Genomic DNA, 21,829 nt, shown 5'->3' on the forward strand with positions numbered 1-21,829 from the left:
CATCCTTTCCTCAACCAACCAAGCCGTCCATCCCAATATGTATCGAAACTAGTGTTTATTTCTAGATATTTAGTCCATCGACGTTTCCTCCATTTTTCGTCTTTCTTACATCACGGTGTAGAAGAATATCGGTCGCCTTTCTGTCAAAATGCTGCCTATATGTTCATTCTTCGCTGGCTCTCTGTCATAAACAAGAAGAATAAAAGAATTGAATATTGTATGTGTGCCCTTTTTTAGCTGTAAATATTTCATTTTTGACGATGCTGCGAAGCATCGTCTAAGTTATCATATCATGAAAAATTTCTTTACAATGGCAACCTATGTAAAAGACCGAGCCAGTCCGATTGAGATAGCTCGATTTTTCTTATCGGCATACCTCGCTGATTATCATTGATAAAGGTATAAGAAGCTCAGCTATAAATAGGACAGCATATTCTGGGAAAAGATTTAATAATAGTTTGAAAACGTTAATTTTAAATCAGTTATATTCAATCCATTATATGTTTATAGATCAATGAAACAACTATTCATTTTCTGTATTGTATTTGACATTTGTCGTGATTCAGTAAATAAATTGCGAATTAAACGTGTATAATTAACTTTCAACGCGATCATGAGTGTAAAGAAAACGAATTATTTCGAACCTGCCATTTGTAAACGTTGTAGCGACTATGGTATATAAACAGCATAATAGCCATATCATATCTGTGATACTCGCTCTTCTGCGTGCTTTCTCATTTTGCATATTTTATAAACTTTCAAACATAAATTACAGAGCCACATCAGTGCACATACTATGTTTGACAATTCATTCGTTTGTTGGATATTGTTTGCTGTTTTAAACACATGTTAGGTCATATCGCGGAGATTTAGTTAACCTTACCATGTGTTCATGGGCGAACTCACGTATTCAAGTGCTCTTCAAGTACGAATGTGTGCTCATATCCACTTTCGATCGGGAATCATCATGAAATTATTGCCGTAATTAACGAACAAACATGCCTAAGCTTATTGAATTAGAGAAAAAGAACAATAATCAAAAGAGAAAAAGTATATGTTCATGCACATGGGATTGTGAAATCACGTCCGTACACATAGCATCATTAACTTAGGAAAGGAAACAACGAAATATAAAGTTTGGTATGATATACATGTAAAATTAAAGAGCATGGTGTAATTAAAGAGCATGTCAAGTTTTGAATTTATATGCTGAAACGTAATTTTATAACCCACATACATTTTACTGTAACAGACAGTTTTTTAAGATAAGTGTTACAGAAAATACACGTCGAATACCTTTTTAAAGATATTTCTTGTTATATTTGATCGAGAATGTAACCCGCCTCCCAGTTTCGCTGAAAGAATCAAGTTCCCCACGGGTACTACTTCCCCGTACCCCCAATTTTTTTTTCGTAACGTACATTTTATGTACCAAATTTTTTTCGTACCCATTTTTTTTCGTACCCAAATTTTTGCTCGTAACCAATTTTTTTTTCGTACCCAACTTTTTTCGTACCCAAATTTTTTTCGTAACCAAATCTTTTTATGTACTTATTTTTTTTTTGGCGTAATTGTTGTACCCAAAATTTTCGTACCAATTTTTTTCCTACCCAAAATGTTCGTACCCACATACACAATTGTGGTGATGTAGATAAACTTAAATAGATGCTTTAATATCAATCCTCTTCAAAAGCATCGTCACACCAGTACTTCAGTACTTTGCTTAAATATGTTTGCACACAATTTTTTGCTTTTGGCTATTGGCGAAAATTGAAAGATAAAAATTGCTATCAAATGAATAAATGTTGATACCAGGGCTCAGTGAACCAGGAAGCAACTAGTCCGAGTCAATGGACAGGGACGGAATGATACTTATTGACTGATTCATCCACTTGTAAAAAGCCGTTTTAAAAGGACCAAATATACAATGGGCCTTTTTTATAATCTGAGCCTAGCCGGCGACAAGTTACATGACTGGTACTAGAAAATCCATGGACTCGTGGCAGTTTACCGAATCTTTCGTTTTTGCATTAAATACTGTAAACACGTTGTGTTCATTATTTCTGCAATTCATCAACGCGATCTTCATTACTGACGGATTTATACATGTACATTAAGATACTTTAAATATGTAGCCGATAGCGTTAGTCAAAATAATTACGTTAAAAGTCCCCTTTTGCCTTAAAAGTTTGATATTTACATCCAATATTCTGACATTTTAAATTTTTACTATCAATACTTTTAACAAGTGTTGAACTCATTTTACTGAGAAAAATAAAAATGTCCCGTGCCAGAAAAGTGAGCCGATCGAGAGGCTTTCCGTGCCACAACGGAAGCGAAAGTAGGCATTTTTTAAGTAAAATTGATGAACATAACTATATAGCGAACATTAACGTAAAGATTTGATCATTAAAAAAATTATCAATAACACTAAATATTTGACATATTACGAAAAAGATTTGTTAAAAAGTCATCAAAGTGGCATGTATGCACGATTGTTCCACCACCCTCGTCATCATTCCATCTTCGATAGAGTTTGTTATCAGTGTTTGGACCTGCGGAATACTGTGAACCTGTAGCTGGATATATGCTTCAACTCATGAACCACCTCTTTTTATGCACACATGTGTTTACGGGTTTTAATTTTAGATTTTCTTACCAATTTTGCGAATTCCGAGCATCCATTTTTCTCGTTTATGACAGTGAGGCAGCGAAGAATGAACAGATAGGCAGCATTTTGACAGAAAGGCGTCCGATATTCTTCTACACCGTGTATATAATCGTCATGATTATTGATACCGATGAGCAAAAGACTGCAATCCACTCTATGTTTGGTGGCATGTGAGGTCAATAAAGTCGTGTTTATAAACTATTTACCTTGGGGTGAGTCTAAAATATACAGTCTCGCTCTAACAGCGAATATGTGATAAGAAAATGCACGGTTTCAATGTATTCGTTTCAATACATTGTAAATGTAGAGGGCCTATCCCACATCCGTAGCGAACGTGGGATCCCGAGTGTTTTATTCAGAGCGATCAATATTGTAATATAAGACATACATTGCATCATTTAATATGAAATCGCTTCCCCGATGACAGAAGATACGAGACGTTTAAAACATCGTATTTACCGTCCTGATCTTTGCATGTGTATAGTGAAAATTCGAATTTATTTTCTTATTGTTTTTGAATGGCAATTATAGAACGCCATGGCTGCCTTAACATGACAACGTATATTACATGACTAAATGTATCATAACACGATGTTGATTTTACATTATATGATGTTACTTTGGCATTATACGTTAATAATTAATGATAGTATAATTTACCATAATATGATGCTCCCTGTCCATAACATGATGCTCACTGTACATTTTATGGTGATAAGTGTCCATTATATGATGCTCACTGTACATTATATGGTGATAAGTTTCCATTACATGATGTTCACTGTACTTTATATGGTGATTAGTTTCCATTATATGCTGCTCATTTCACAATACATGGTGATAAGTGTCCATTATATGCTGCTCACTGTACATTATATGGTGATAAGTGTCCATTATATGCTGCTCACTGTACATTATATGGTGATAAGTGTCCATTATATGCTGCTCACTGTACATTATATGGTGATAAGTGTCCATTATATGCTGCTCACTGTACATTATATGGTGATTAGTTTCCATTATATAATGCTCATTTCACAATACATGATGATAAGTGTCCATTATATGATGCTCATTTCACAATACATGGTGATAAGTGTCCATTATATGATGCTCATTTCACAATACATGATGATAAGTGTCCATTATATGATGCTCACTGTATATTATGATGCTCAATCTCGATTATATGACGCTCGTTGTCCAATATATTATGCTGACTCTGAGTCTCCATTATATGGTGCTCACTTTTCATTATATTATGCTCAATTTCGATTATATGATGCTCACTGTTCACTATATGATGCTCACTCTTTCCATTATATAATGCTCACTGTTCACTATATGATATTCGCTCTCCATTATATGATGCTCACTCTCCATTATATGATGCTCACTTTCCATAATATGATGCTCACTGTTCACTACATGATGCTCACTCTCCATTATATCAGTATATGATGCTCACTCTCCATTATAGGACGATCAATCTCGATTTTATGATGCTCATGTTCAATTATATGATGCTCAATGTCAATTATATGATGCTCATTGTTCATTATACCATGATCAGTGTCCATTATATTATGCCGATTGTCCATTATTTGATGATTATTGTCCATTATATGATGCTCACTGTCCATTATATGTTGCTCATTGTTAAATATATGACTCAGTATGATGTTTGGTCGGTTTGTTATATTTTGGTGCTAGTTCGTACTGTGGCATAAAGGTGACATTCACTCCTCTTTTTTAAATTGCACTCCTCTTTTTTCTATCTCGTGGCGTCCAGTTACTGAGTCGAGGCCACAAGATAGAAAAAAGAGCATTGCAAAACTTAATAAAAGATGAGTGCAATTAAAAAAAGATCGATGCAATAAAAAGGAAGTGTGCATTAAACAAAAGAGGAGCTTACAACAAAGGGACGTAACCGTGTGGAAACGCACACGTTCATTAGACGGCTAATATAAACATTGATGCCGCGAATTAAATCTGAAAGCAATGCAACATTTAAATTAATGTTTAGAAATAATTAACAATACGTTTCGGACATCGCTTCTTCAAAGAATCCTCCACTTATATGTTCATGTATTATGTATGTGCGAGAACTGAGACTCTTGATAAAAAGCATGTGCTTGCTCGCGCTACTACATGTAGTACAGTAAATTCTTCATTTTGCCGAGAAATATGTCCATCGTATAATGAAATTTGCACATCATAGTATGAACAATGAGGATCAGATAATGGAAAGTGAGCATCATATACCGAACAGTGAGCATCATAAACTGAACAGTGAGCATCATATACTGAACAGTTAGCATCATATATTGAACAGTGAGCATCATATACTGAACAGTGAGCATCATATACCGAACAGTGAGCATCATATATTGAACAGTGAGCATCATATACTGAACAGTGAGCATCATATACTGAACAGTGAGCATCATATACTGAACAGTGAGCATCATATACTGAACAGTGAGCATCATATACTGAACAGTTAGCATCATATACTGAACAGTGAGCATCATATACTGAACAGTGAGCATCATATTATGAAATGTGAGCATCATATACTGAACAGTGAGCATCATATACTGAACAGTGACATCATATACTGAACAGTGACATCATATACTGAATAGTGAGCATCATATAATAAACAGTGAGCATCAAATAATGTACAGAAAGCATCATATAATGAAAAGTGAGCACCATATAATGTACAGTGAGCATGATGTAATGTACAGTGAGCATCATATACTGAACAGTGAGCGTCATATACTGAATAGTGAGCATCATATAATAAACAGTGAGCATCATATAATTTAGAATGAGCCTCAAATAATTGAGAGTGAGCATCATATAATGGAGAGTGAGCATCATATAATGTAGAGTGAACATCATATAGTGAACAATGGGCGTCATATAATTGACATTGAGCATCATATAATATTCACCCATTCATTCATTTATTTCATATTTTAAAAATTGGTACAACATGGTACATTAAGCATATATTACACATAAAATAAGTTTTATCTGCTTATCGCATAAGAAATAGCAAACCAATCAATTAAAATAGCATCACAGTTGATAAATCAAGCAAACAGAGATACAGGTTTATAATAAATTAATAAATTATATAACTAAATCTAAAAATTGGAGACAGTAAAATAATAATACTGTTATTGGTAAATAAATGTTATATATATATATATATATATATATATATATATATATATATATATATATATATATATATATATATTTATTTATTTATTTATTTATTTATTTATATATATATATATATATGTGTGTGTGTGTACTAAAAATTAAAACCATGTCACAAACATTCATTTAAATACAAGGATAGCACAAAAAAGGAAGTAAATCCTTATTTCCATTGTGGTCCGTAATAAACAAGACTATTGCCAAGCAATATTGTCCCCTTCCGGCTCCACCATTGTCAGAAATTTCACGATTTTCAGATTTTTTTATATTTGTCGCCATAGCAACCAGATTTTTGACGTAGGAACAAAATGAAATGACGTGCATAATGCCCCTATTGCCATTTATCCATGTTTCATAGACAAATATTAAAAACTTTTAAAGTTATCGCAGGATCCAGAAAATCCCAATTTTCAGCAGTATTTCTAGTCTATTTGTTTCAATAGCAACCAGAATTTTTGACGTAGGAACAAAATGAAATGACGTGCATAATGCCCATATTACAGAAAAGTGTGACTGACTATTAACACACAAAAACAACTAGAAAAAACAACTAAAATAGTAGCAAGCAGGTGGGTTTTGACGCTGTAAATTGGGGAGGTTCTTTGTCTGTCTTATGTGTTGTGGCATTTCATTCCAGAGAACAACCTTGATATGCAAATGACCGTTTTACCGAAAACTTAAACCTTGGGCAAACTTAAACCTTGGTCAAACAATATCTTCCAGTATCATCCCTGGAAGCACCAACTGACACTCTTAACATGGAGGGATAGTTATGAACTGAACTAAGTGGAATGAAATGCTCATTTAGGTACCCTGGTAATCTACCACTGTAGATTTTGAATACATGACAAAACATGATTTTATCAACCGTTTTAGAGACTGGTAACCAGTTTAGCTTGATAAAATGACTTTGATCTATATGAGCCCTTGCTTCAAGTTCCAACACAAACATGATCATTTTGTTCTGGTGAACTGTAATTTATTCCTAAGTTTCTGAGTCAAGCTGTTATACAAAATTGAACAACCATAATCAAAATGATACTGAATGAGGGATGTGACCAATAACATTTAAGAGTGGGCTTTAAGGAACTTACCCTTCCTGTACAAAAACGTCAACCTAGCATTAGTTTTCGTGATAGTTGATCAAGCCATTGAATCAAAAGATAGACTTTGATCAAGAGTGGCCCCAAGATACTTAACACAATCCTTAGCTTCAATAGGTTTACAATTGCATACAACATTAAGATTTGGTCCAGACTTTAACCTTGCTTTGGAGCCAAACAAAACAGATTCAGTCTTACCCAAATGCAAAGATAGTTGATTACAAATTAACCATTCACTTAGAACATTCATTTCGGAGCTCAAAACTGATTCAAGTTCAGACCTATCCTTACCACAGACCAAAATACCAGAATTATCTACATACAGTAACAGCTTATTTTTTTCCTGCACCAGACATGTCATTGACGCAGATAAGAAACAACAACGGTCCTAGAGTAGAGCCCTGGGGAACACCACATGTTATCGCTGCTCGAGAAGATTGACTACCACGGACATCAATAAATTGATGTCGATCCGACAAATATGAAGTAAACCACTGAACAGTAACCTTTGAGAGACACAACGCCTTCAATTTCATCAATAGAATTCCATGATCAAAAGTATCAAAGGCTTTCAGCAAATCCAGCAAAACCATACCAACAAGATTGCCTTTATCCCTTTTGAACCTAATGTTATCTGTAAGATGACTGAGACATGTGTCAGTAGAGCAACTTTTTCTGAAGCCAGACTGGAAAGCATACAGGACATTATTTGAAGACAGTTATTCTTCAACCTGATCAAAGATAACCGTTTCCAATGCTTTGGATATAACACTAAAAACTGATACTGGGCGATAATTACCAACCTCCGTCTTGTCATTTTTCTTAAATAATGGGACCACTCGAGCTGACTTCAGGTCATCCGGTACAGAACCTTAGATGATGAACAAATTAATTATGTGGGTAAGTGGGGCTGAAATCATTGGGGCAGCATCTTTCACAAAATGAGAGGGGAACCGTCTAACCCAATAGCTTTATTTGAAATAAGAGAATTAAAATATTTTAAAATCTTACTTTCAGAGACAGGGGAAAAACTAAAATTATCAGCTTTGACACCTTTAGAAGAATGCAAGTTAAAAACAAAACTACTACCAAACATATTTTCACATTTTGGAAGTTTTTCAACTAGCTTTGAAGCAACTGTAGTATAAAAAGTATTGAACTTTCAGTAACTTTACATTTATCAAAACAAATTTCATCATCTATCTTTAAACCAAAATTACATTCTGCCTGACCCTTTTTAGATGGAAGACCTAAGTGTTTTAAACATTTCCACAAGGATTTATAATCTGACTTGTTGTTATCTAAAGATTCTGTAAAATAATTGTTCTTAGCTTCAAATATAACAGACTCTGCTTGATTTCTAAATTTTTTAATTTGTTTCAAATTTTCTTCATTTTTGTCCTTCTTGTACATTGAGAAAGCTTTATCACGTTCCTGGATACAATGTAGAACATCAGAATTAATCCATCGTTCAATTCTTTGTTTCAGTCTACTTTTTATATAATATACAGCGAGCTGATGGAAACTTATCATCATATAATATACAATGAACATCATATAATGGACCGTGAGCAACACATAATGGACCGCGAGCATCATATAATTGTAAATTATCATCATAGTATCATTAATTATTAAAATAATGCCAAAGTAACATCATATAATGAACTAGAAATGGCGCGGCAGAGGCCGACGCGTATCCCCACTCCGCATGTTTGACCCAGGGGGCGCCCCAGGGTTGATACTGGGGCCATGCATAGTTGAGATTGACCGTTTTGTCATAAGAGATGTTTGGTATCAATTTGAAGTAAATCGGTTAGGAAATGAAGAATTTATAGTAAAAGGCAATTTTGGGTGGGCGTGGTCTATGTGGGCGTGGGCACCCCAGGGTTGGTAATGGTGCCATGCATAGTTGAGATTGATCGTATTGTCATAAGAGATGTTCAGTATCAATTTGAAGTAAATCGGTGTAGAAATGAAGAAGTTATAGTAAAAGGCAATTTTGGGTGGGCGTGGTCTATGTAGGCGGGGGCGCCCCAGGGTTGGTAATGGGGCCATACATAAATGAGATTGACTATATTGTCATAAGAGATGGTCAGTATCAATTTGAAGTAAATCGGTGTAGAAATTAGGAAGTTATAGTAAAAGGCAATTTTGGGTGGGCGTGGTCTATGTGGGCGGGGCGCCCCAGGGTTGGAAATGGGGTCATGCATAGTTGAGATTGACCGTATTGTAATTAGAGATGTTCAGTATCAATTTGAAGTAAATCGGTGTAGAAATGAAGAAGTTAATGTAAAATAACATTAAAAAATGAGTGAAAATCTCTGACCTGGCCCCACCTCAACCCTTATAACTTTTGACCCAGGGTTCAGATCAAAATTCCAAATAGTGTAGTGTCGCACATATGCTCACAGCTACCATTTGTGTACGTTTCAAGGTTTTAGTGCTTATAGTGTAGGAGGAGATAGTGGCCAGGACGATCGGACGGACAGACGGACGGACGGCGGAGATAACCACAATATCCCCACGCTTTTCAAAAAGCGTGGGGATAAAAATCAACATCGTGTAATGTTAAATATAGTCATGTAATATACATTTTCATGTTAAGGCAGCTATGGCGTTCCATATAGTGAACACATTTCAAATTAATGTAGGAATACATATCGTGTTTTGTTTCAGGCAAAAGAACCATTTTCATTACCGGTTGTCTGTTCTGTGAAATCTGGAACAACATTGACAAATACAATTATCGGTTCCAACTGTCAGTCTGTGTGCTATAATAAATGGCCATAGGCAAATGCTTTGCTGATTGCCAATAAACTGAAACTGAAACTGAAACTGCTATATATTCTGAGAAAGTGAAACAGAAACTGCTATATGTTCTGAGAAAGTTCATGTTAATTTATTTTACTATTTTCAGACAACGTGTACGTTTACCGCCGTTTTCTTCTCGGTACTGATAATAACTCAGAGGCGATATAGCAAAACGTGCAACAGCGCCGCCGAAAAATTCTTCAAAGGAAAAGGAAGGTAAACGGACATTCTTCAATGATATATTCACGATCAAGGACATTTGCACACCCTGTTTTGGGGAAATTTGAATAAAACACCGTGCATTTATCAATAGCGAATTTTAATTACTTTAATTAAGCCAACTCACCATGACGATGCCGGTAATCATGGTCCACGGAGGGGCTTGGACGATCCCAGAAAAGCTTGTGGAAGCGTCAAGAGCCGGGACACATGCTGCGGCGCGCGCCGGATATGCCGTCCTTATGCGTGGAGGCAGCGCCATCGATGCTGTCCCTGCATCCATACTAGTGCTTGAAAATGACCCCACTTTTGATGCAGGTATTTACTTTAATTTGAATACAATATAATATATTATAATTCGATGTATATATGTATACAATATTAAATCATACTGTATATTATCTCACATTATTGCATAAACTCTTTCTATAATGCCCTCTGGTGGGGTGCAGAAACTTGGCAAAATGAGGGCTTGAACGGAAGAAATCGTGCATTAACAAGGCGATTCACGTGTCGTTCAAGCCCTTTTATGTGTTTTTCATATCCATAATCTGGTCCACACGCAGTTACTTCCCTTCTCCAGTCTTCGACGACTTTCCAAGCATAAGTGGGGAACTGCACCAGTTTCCTCATGCATGCAGGAATAATGGCAATGCCAATTCCAATCCACTTTTCAACTTATTCCATCTGCACTCTCTTGACAACAGCTTTATTGTATTGGCACGGTCAATGAAGTTAAGGTTATTTACTCAACACTTTCAAAAGACTATGCTGTAAATTTAAGTGATTATGTACCTTCAACGATCCTGCTGTAAATTCCAAAATAATTCCTCATTTCTAAATTTGCGCGGCTGCATTTTAACTTTGCTTTAATCCACTGTTTAAACACTTTTTAAATCGTAAACTGCCTATCCGAAGGTAAAGCCTCGTCATTTCGGATGATGACCGAGTGAGGCATATGTAAAACACAACCTTGAACTGTATTGAAATAATCGAATTATTTTGTCGATGTCGAATGAACAAAACATTGTTTTCAATGTTATTTAAATTTATTTTGGTATGTGTGATTTGTTTATGCAATAATAGCGAAAATACACATTTTCTCGGACATGATCATCTGCGGGCGCTCGAAAAATCCGTTCCTGTCCTCGTGCTACTCGAAAACGTGTATTATCCCTATATACGGATGCATTTGGCATTCTTTGCCTATATGAACGATGTAGGGCCGTAAAAAATGATGAGAGGTCACAGTATACTAATACCAATCCTTTCATGATTTTATGTTAAACCTTAAACCTTTGGTCATTTCACCGCTTGCCGTTCGGCATTGTAGACGCTATGTAGCATTTACCTATTGAAATTAGGAACCATCAAAGTGAAATACCTATGTCCCTACTGTTTATTTATTTACTTCTTAACGTAATGTAACAAATACTGTGATTGATTTAACGTGACTAAAGCATCACTGATATACGTCTTATCCGCACTGATAGACTGTGATTCAATTCACATGACGTTATCATCACCGATATACGTCTTATCCCAAATGATGGACTGTAATTGATTTAACATTACTTAAGCATCACTGATATACGTCTTATCTCCACTGATAGACTGTGATTGATTTTACATTACTTAAGCACCACCGATATACGTCTTGTCCCCAATGATATACTGTGATTAATTTCACATGACTAGCATAACCGATATACGTCTTATCCCCACTGATAGACTGTATTGATTTAACATTACTAGACTGTATTGATTTAACATTACTTAAGCATCACTGATTGACGTCTTAACCCCACTGATGGACTCTGATTGATTTCACATGACTTAAGCATCACCGATATACGTATTATCCCCACTGATAGACTGTGATTGATTTCACATGACTTAAGCAATATGCACTCATTTTAAAAATGTTATGGTATGAAGTTCTTTTTACTAAGCAACCACAGTGATTTTTTTTCAAACATGTTGATGTGCAAAATGATCATAATCAGACTGTAGGTCTTGATGTGCAGTTTTTAAATTAGTTTGAATTTTAAAAATATCTTTACTATATATATATAAGTTCAAACGTTATGCAATCTTTTCACTTGTCTATAATAAACTTTTTGGTGATTTTTTTATGGTTTTTTCACAAGGAATCCATATGTTGCATTAAAAATACTTTATCTCCACAAACAACCAATAAGCTATTGAGGTTCAAAAGAAACATTTATAGTTTATTGTCCAGTAAAAATCAATACCGCAGACAAATACAAATAGCATAATAAAACGCTTTTCAGGGGTTTCACTGGCCCAAAAAAAGTTGTCGCCACTTAATCGCTGTGTGAAAACCGCCCGTAATTCAAAATTAATCAACAAGGACAATCATTTAAGGAACCTTACTACATTAATGAATAATGGCATTTACTATATTTTTATTACTCTGAGAAGTATGTTAATACAAAACAACAATAAGTACCTTCATAAGTCTTAATATTAAATGCTTTATTTTCATATAACTAACATTTTTTCCACTTGATAAACCAGATAACCAACATAATATAATAACGTTAACAATAATGTAACAGTATGCTGCATAAATGTTTCAGAATTATTTATTAAAACCTAGAATCACACAAATATATATCATCTGAAAGGAAAAGTAAATCAAACATCAGAAAATAAAGCATATCAATTCAAATTGTTAAACAGTTTATACATTTGGTCATTTGGACATGATATACATGTTTATTATCAAATTTCACAAATTCTAAAACAACACCTTTTGTTAAAAGGTTTTCTGTTAGTTGTGGTGGTTGATTTCCAGGTTCAATTAAATGAATATTTTTTCATATCTTTTTCGTTACAGAAAGACCCAGAATAATTGCCACCATCCATTCTTGTTGTCTGAAATAACACAAAATATATTTGTACAAACTATATACAACAAATCAACACATAAATGTCACTATCTTTATATATGTCCGAATTTTAACATATCCGAAATATAGTACATCGAGTTAAGGACCTACTTTTGATTTCAGAAATAGTTGGTATCTTAATTAAAATATATCGTTCCCAGAACATTTTAATAATGGAACTGTTAAACACAAATGCCTGTTGAAACAAGTTAACATGTTTTTTGTCATGGTATTGATAAAAGAAATAGCGTCCCTAATAATCCTTATAATTATTGATCTTCGTGACAGTTTATCCCAGGATAACATAATTGATAGTTCAATGTCATAAAGGAGCTGTTAATTTGATAATAACCCCCCATAAACTTGACTATTTTGTTTGGACATTCATGGTTTGAAATCGTTTTAGAAACTGTTGATTTTGCGATTTTTGAACTTTTGGTACGAACCAGTTCGGAACAAAACCAAAGTTTCGTACACATTGAAAATAACGAAAAAACACATATTATATGCACAAATTCCTCACTACAACTACATTAAACAACACATAAAATTTTATTCTCTAAAATATGACCGTATTTGTGCATAAAATATGGAATGTTTAAAGTTGATAGGCGTAAATGGATTTCGCATTTCGAGCACCTGTTAAATTAAAATCGTTCTTTTCTTATTGCTTTTATAATATTGTTTAGTCATTTTAATACTATCAATTTGATAAAATTGTAAAGAAATAATAAAATATTTACTTACAAATCGATTCCATTCAGGATTTTATTTGACGGTTGCATAATTATTGGGAAATTAGCAGACGTTGCTGATGAAAGCGTTGTAGCGTTCATCAACTTCTTGCACAAACAATGATGGCGAACTTCTTGCACAAACAATGATGGCGTTGCGGTTGGTAAATTCCAGCACATGTACACAATGAAGGAGGTTCGCGTATTAATGTGGGTAATTAAAACTGGGTTTATTATGATGATTTATAACTCATTTGAACTTTTTCTTAAACCCGGCAAGCGTTTCGTGTTTAAAAGCCACCTTTTGGCATCCGAATAAAAAAAGATTTTATTTTTATTTATTTTTTTGGTTTCGTCAAAAATTGGAGTCGGCAGGTCCAAAAATCATTTTATTAAAAAATTCTGGCCTAAGGGAAATGAATCCATGGAACAAATATAAGAACATAACGGTTGCGTTAAAGGGACCGTCACCCACGAATGACGAAAAAAGAAAAGTTCTAAAATGCACAATTTGCATTCCTGGGTTTATCACGTGACGATGATGCTCAATCTACTTGCGTTATTTATAGTTAACTGGTAGTTACCTGGTACCTGTACCCAGTAAAATTTATTACCGAATATACTGAAAATATGGAAACTTGACAACTTTTTTCATGTAATATAATATACCAGTCGTGATATTTTAATCAATATAAACTAATAATTGTAAAAAAAATACGGTATTTTAGAACTTTTCTTTATTCGTCGATTGCGATTGACGGTCCCTTTATAGGGACCTTTTCACAGATTTTGGCTTGTATTGAAGTTTTGCAATAAATGCTTGAAATTAATAAGTGTAGACATTGGAACTAAACAGTTCAAGTATAAAACAAGAATTAAATTAAAGAAAGAAAAAAGTAATCCGCAACTAGGCTCGGACCACTGACCCTTGGAGTAAAAGACTATTTCTTACACCACTCGGCCATCTGTGCTCACATAGTCAGAGGAAGTAATCACGTGATAGTGAAAATGGCGACGTCCATTCCGAGGCAGGTATTTTTCGCCGTTTTACACCCTTTATTGCTTGTGTTATTTTTTAATGACGCTCATTATCGAGCCATATCAACAAGAAAGTTATTGACATTTATTTCGTATTAATATTCGCATTATATCTCGACTTTACTCGCTGCAATGTTTTTGCGGGATGACCTTATTACTATGGAAGGGAATTTCCGCCAGTGCATGCATGATGTTAAATGACATTCTTATTTTAACAACTGTCATGTGCATTCTGTAACATGGTAGTTGCATTTCGCCTAGTTACATTACCTGTACAAGCACTTCATATACTTGTGTCATATTTATAAGTTTATATTTACTTCATATATATCTTTACTGCGTGTGTGTTATTGACAACTGCAGTTACCCTTTTGGACTGTGTATGAATGCTAATTCTAACGGCGTTCTTTGTTTTACTATGTGCATTTGGCTATGTTGCTACTGAATTTAACAAGCTGTTAATATCTTTGTGGATCTATATTTCTTCTTAAGTCGATTGCTAGTGCGTCTCTGATTTAGGATTAGTTTTCGGTTTTGCATACACCTCCATTATAAATAGTTCACGTTGCGAAAAGGAGAACCAGTATTCAAAAACATAATTCCAGCGCAAATTGCAGCGTAAATAACTATTGCCGGGAGATCACTCTAAACATCAAAATCAAAATCTCCGGTATCAATCGTGATATATCGACTATCTCTGGAATCCTCCGTAAAAAAATGCCTCATTTAAATACAATGAATATTCATTATGTCGAAATACCGTCTTCCAATAGCCTCATTTACTTAAAAGCGGTGAGCGGGTAAAAACATAGCCGTCGCGGCGACACGAATTACCATTAGCAATTTAATGTTGATGTTTTTACTTTCTTAACGCATATCGACTGTTTTGTTGAGAATCTCGAACATGTTTTAAGAAAATGATAAGGAAACATTAGGCATTTTTCGTCGAAAAAAATAAGACGATGCCTCACCCTCTAGTATCATTTGTCTGACTGCGGAATGAGGACGCAAATAAAGGGTTGAAGGCGTTTTCTTTGTGTGATAATGACACTTAATTGTTTCGTGTCATCGATCTTTAGTAATATTTATTCCGGATAAGTTTTGTTCTCGTTCACTAACTACCTCTAATTGTGTATTCAAGTTACATGTCTGCTATTTACACTATAACTACCTACCCCCTAACTCACATATACCGATGTACTAATTTAGTAGTTTTAAAGACCTATTCGCTAATAAATAAATAACACCGGAACCACGAGGCTCGACATGACTTTGTGAAACAAATGACTTGAGACGTTGATTGTTTTGTATTTCTTTGTTACTACGTTAGCCCCGTCACACCGGACTGGCGTCCTTACGGTGACCTAAGATTGTGTTTCTGGAAATTTCTGATTGTCGTAGTAAGGACGCCAATGACTTTTTCGGTAAAAATGCTGTTTTTCGCCTTCCCGTCACACCAGCGTCCTGGTTTTTGGCGTTCTGTCCATATCTTTCCCATCACACGCAACATTCGTATTTGTATATGAGCTTCAGTCTGGGAAAACGTGGCTTAATGCTTGTGCGTAGTGTCGTCCTAGATAATAGATTAGCATGTGCAGTCCGCACTGGCTAATTAGGAACGACCTTTTTCGCCTAGACTATATTTTCGATTAGAAAAAAAACTAAATGAAATTCGATAGGTACTTTAAACGATACTTAATACACGCATTAATTACATTTGTAATGCACAATATTATCATATATATTATTAAAGTAATAAACATATATTCCAATAATTACTTAAAAAATTGAAAAGGCAACTTGTCATTCATATGACCCAGTGTATTAAATCTATTACCGAAAGTTGTTACAGCAGGCATTACAAGTATAGTCAATAATAAGCCTATACATGAGTGTCAAGCTGAATGAGTTATATGGCCAATCAAGGGATACTAAATACACATGTTAATATCAACTATAACTGGTTTACCGGTTCAGATCTATTTTGTTAGTTTAATATTGTATTGGCAGGTTTAACGCCTGAGGAATTTATGTGCGAAAATATTTTTTTAGGATGCGGTTTCAAAATCATGCTACTTGACCGCATTTAAAATATTTACGGTTTTCCAGAAAAGATTTTCGAAACCGAAAAAAAAGAAACTCGTTATTTGATTGTATCTATTCTTTTTATATTAAACGCTAGGAAAATCTATCGACACGCCCAATTTCTCACAAGCGTTAAAGTGAGCCTTATTCTGGAGAAACTGGGCCAAGTTTTCAGAGACTATGCTCTGAAGTGCGCATAGGCTAATCCGGCACAACACTTTCCGCCTTTATGGTATTTTTCCTTTAAAGTAAGTATTTTCTAAGCAAAATCCTGTAATGATTCGGCCCCTATAAGCCTGTGCGGAATGCGTCGGCTAGTCTGGGTTGACACTCTAGGACTGCACAAGCTAGTCCGGCGCAACATTTTTCGCTTTTATGGCACTGTTCCTTTAAAGAAAGCGAACATCCAGTTTAGGCGTAAAGTTTCGTCCCTGATTAACCTGTTTTGCCTGAGCCGGCTAATCTTGAATAATACTATAGGCATATGCGCGTTTGGAAAACGGGGTTTAATAAATTTGCGTAAGGTGTCGTCCCATATTAGTCTGTGCAGTCCGCATATGCAGATGTCCATCCGTACCTTCGGTCGTTCCTTCGTTTGTCCGTGCGCCCTTTCGTCCCTTATTTAGTCCGTCCGCTCGTCAGTCCGTCAATTCGTTCGTCCGTCCGTCAATTCGTTCGTCTTGAACACTATTTAAACTTGCTTTTGGTTGTTCGTTCTGCAGTCGGACGTTTCCGCTGACCGGGTTTCTTGACTGTATTGTGCCGTGGAATTCATAATGCCTTCGTTCATCCGTGCGTCCGTTCGTTTGTCTCTTCTTTCGTCCGTCCGTTCGTTCGTCCCTTCTTCTGTTCGTCCGTCTGTTCGTTCGTTCGTCCGTCTACAGTTTCCGCTAGCGGCTGACAGTTTGTTCATTTAATACAGGTTATTGTACCAAACTTTTGTTTTCGGCTACTTTTTTGGCTACAGTTTCCGCTAGCGGCTGAAAATTTGTCAAATAAATGGAAATAGTTCACCGTGTTCTGTTTCTGGCTACCTTTTGGCCACACGTTTAAAATGGCGCGATGGAGAAATGTGTAAGGGTATATATGTAACAACACCGTGCATAAAATTAACATTTTTACGAACACTACCGATAACTACCGAAAATTAATAGAAAACTCTGGTTCCCCGTCTCTTTTATGAATTCAGTATTACTAATGCGTTCGTCTTAATGCAGTCGGCATTCGGCTTACCTTATGTGAGCTGCTGCCTTGTGCTCAGTCATTTCGCTTAGTAAAACTTACAATAAATATGCATTTTCACGCATTACTTAGTATTAAAATGATGATAGTTCAGCAACAAGAAGATAGGCACATGGACTTTTTAACAGAAATGATTCATTTGTCATTTACTCGCAAGAATACATGATTTGCATACATCGAGTAAACATTAAAACGAAGTTATCAAGTAATGTAACACTAACTGATACAAAAAAGCATAAACACGCAAGGAAGACGCAGTTATTTTAAAACAAATTAAACAAAGCAAAATGCAATGGTCATTTAGCAACATGCATGTAATCGCGGGTATTACCAATTGTAATATATCAACATGGTGTTGTCATGAAGTAAACTACAATTGTCATTAAGCAAAATGAAAATGTAATTTAGCAGCATGCATGCACTGGCGGATATTCCCTTCCATATTTTACAGCTCCACTATAAAAACGTGCGGGAAGTAAAGTCGAGATGTAAACCTAAATACGAAATAAACGCTAATCACCCTTTTACTGATAAAGCTGGTAAGTGAGCGTCGTTTAAAAATTAAACACAAGTCATAAAGGGTAAAACACGGCGAAAAATAACTGTCTCGGCATGAACGTTGCCTCTTGACTATCATGTGATTATCCCATCTGATAGTGAGTCGTGTATTTTATAATTTATATAAGCAATCCTCGTAATGTCACAAGATATAACGATAACAACAGAACTTTTCAAATTATTTAATCGTTTCCCGTTTGTAACGCTTTATAATGTTCATGTTTGTAAATCGACAAAAAAATGCATACTATGGATATTTAAGAGTATGGTACATGTTACGAATAACCGTTTCCTCACAAATATCACAAATAAAATGAAAATGTGAAAATATGGGGAAAAAATCATTTTTTCAATTTATCAAAACGTGACTATGTCTCTTTCAGCAAAATGCTGCTTTTCTTAATAAAATTTTGATCCAATTATAAAAATATACCTTCGCAACAACAAACATTATGCATCCATCGAAAAAGCAAGTACTCGCATTTATCTTTCTTATTAATTTTATGTTAGTAAACATCCAAATGTTGAAGGTTTTAATGTGTAGGACACGTGTATTTCGATACACTGTAAAGATTACATACGATATGAAAATATATAAAGATATATAAAACGGGATCTTTGTTTTAATTCTTAAACCTAAATATGAAAAACACCACAATCAGTTAACGTTTCCAAGGACACCTTCTACGGTTCACTGTGAAGCCTGACTGAATTATGCACGTTTATGTGCAAACACAGGCTCGGTCTCATTTTGGACCTCAAATATACACATGTAGCATTATTCGCATCTGTTTACAGGCACTGGTTCTGTGCTGACGAGAAATGGCGAGGTTGAGATGGACTCCGTCATCATGGACGGCAAGACGCTTGCTACCGGTGCCGTCGCCTGCGTCCATAACATAAAGAACCCCATCGATCTAGCGCGCCGTCATGGAGAAGGTACGTGTGCGGGTGCGAATAAGACAAAAGTATGTACTTCGCGTATGTATGAGTTTGAAACCACATTCCTTCAAACCGCAGTCATTGTAGTCCTGAAATGTGTTTTGAGATTACGTTTCTTTTCCCGACGTGTGTGATTATGATTGTGGAAAAGGTTCCAGTAGAGACTGGTGTGTTCAAGATTGTGGTTAAGTCCCAGACCCCGACGCGTGTGAACGTGATTGCGTTTACGCTCCCGGCCTCGATCTAGTGATTGTAATTGTGGCCACGCTCCCTGTCCAGAAGCGTGTGGTTGTGATAAAGAACCCGGACCTGTCGCGTGTGACTGTCAGTGTGGTTCAGTAGACGTTCCCGACACGTGTACGTTTTTTTTATGTTTGAAGTTACCACGTGTGATTGATATTGTGGTCAAGCTCCTGATCCCGACAAAGCGATTGTGGTAAAGTTTCGTGTGCCCAGAAGTGTGTTTGGTTTAAAGATCATATTTCCGATTTCTGTGATCGTGATAAAGTTCCCGGTCCCGATCTGATCGTGGATGTAGATTTCGGTCCCGACGCGTGTGATTGGTGTTAAGGGTTTTCCTTAACCGCAATTCCTCCGACTGAAAATCTTAAGTATTCGGTCCCGACTCGTGTTATCGTCATACTTTAACGGGAAAAACGGGGGGGGGGTCTTCAACGAAAAACCCTTACTTAAATAAAATGTCTATGTGCAGGCCATTAATATCACCACGCACGCACACACACCCGCACACGCGCGCGCACACACACGCACACACACACACACACACACGCACGCACGCACGCACGCACGCACGCACACACACACACACACACACACACACACACTCACACACGCACGCACGCACGCACGCACGCACACACGCACGCACACACACACACACACACACACACACACACACACACAAACACAAGTGAATACACGTAAACACATCACAACAGTTCAATTCATTTCGCTTCACTTTATATGAAACGATTTATTGAGTTGTTGTTTTTATGCACCCTTTCGAAGAAAAGGGGGCATTTAGTGATCGGACTGTCCGTCTGTCTGTCCGTCTGTCTGTCTGTCTGTCTGTCCGTCCGTCTATCCGTCACACTTTGCGTTTAAGTTTCGAAAAATGCTCATAACGTATCTGTCTCTTGAGATATAACCTTCATATTTGGTATGCATGTGTATATGGACAAGGCCTTTCCATACGCACACAAAGTTTGACCCCTGTGACCTTGACCTTGAGGTTAGGGTCCGCGTTAAGGTTTCGAAATCTGTGTTTAGGTTTCGAAAAAAGCTCATAACTTCTATCAAGCGTGTATAGGGGGCATAAGTCATCCTATGGTGACAGCTCTTGTTTCCATTTTTTTCGCTTAAATTTTTGACGGACGTTAAACTTGTGAACACTTGAACTTATAACTAATATAATTTGTCAATAATCAAGAGTTAAATTATAATATGTATGTCTCAAATTCTCATATTTATTAGAGACTCAAAATGTAATGATCTGTTTTAAAACCACTGCTCAACGTATAGGGATGACGAATAATAGAAGTACCGAATGGTTTTGTACGGAATGCATTATTATGCTCCCCTACGAAGAAGAGGGGGTATATTGTTTTGCACATGTCGGTCGGTCCGTCCACCAAATGGTTTCCGGATGATAACTCAAGAACACTTAGGCATCGGATCATGCAACTACAAAGGTACATTGATCATAACTAGCAGATGACCCTTATTTATTTTTAGGTTATTAGGTCAAAGGTCAAGGTCACAGTGATTCGAAACAGTAAAATGGTTTCCGGATGATATCTCAAGAATGCTTAGGCCTAGGATCATGAGACTTCATAGGTACATTGATCATAACTGGCAGATGACCCTTGTTTATTTTAGGTCACTAGGTCAAAGGTCAAGGTCACATTGACTCGAAAGAGTAAAATGGTTGCCGGATGATAACTCAAGATCGCATAGGCCTAGGATCATGACACTTCATAGGTACATCGATCATAACTGGCACATGACCCTTATTGATTTTCATGTTACTAGCTAGGTTAAAGGTCAAGCTAACAGTGACTCGAAACAGTAAAATGGTTTCCGGATGATAATTCAAGAATGCTTAGGCCTAGGATCTTGAATATCCATAGGTACAATGGCTGCCACTACAACTGACAGCCCATTAAGGGGGCATGCGTATTTTACAAACAACCCTTGTTTCGTAGTAAGTATACATATCAACTAATGAAAGGAAACAAATTCATTATAAAT

The 21,829-nt window shown here is 35.9% G+C and overlaps 1 protein-coding gene across 1 annotated transcript in view; it reads left to right on the forward strand.

Annotated features, from left to right (window-relative positions):
* The window catches only part of LOC127872436 (isoaspartyl peptidase/L-asparaginase-like), a gene marked incomplete at its 5' end in the record, with an annotated part of 53,830 nt that overhangs the window by 13,271 nt on the left and 18,730 nt on the right, over nucleotides 1–21,829 (forward strand). The window contains 4 exons of the mRNA XM_052415767.1: nucleotides 9,932–10,041; nucleotides 10,163–10,362; nucleotides 19,415–19,555; nucleotides 19,749–19,882. Coding sequence (XP_052271727.1) covers nucleotides 9,932–10,041; nucleotides 10,163–10,362; nucleotides 19,415–19,555; nucleotides 19,749–19,882 — 585 coding nt within the window. The remainder of the gene's footprint in view (nucleotides 1–9,931; nucleotides 10,042–10,162; nucleotides 10,363–19,414; nucleotides 19,556–19,748; nucleotides 19,883–21,829) is intronic.

Source organism: Dreissena polymorpha, chromosome 3, assembly GCF_020536995.1.
Source record: "Dreissena polymorpha isolate Duluth1 chromosome 3, UMN_Dpol_1.0, whole genome shotgun sequence".
NCBI lineage: Eukaryota > Metazoa > Mollusca > Bivalvia > Myida > Dreissenidae > Dreissena > Dreissena polymorpha.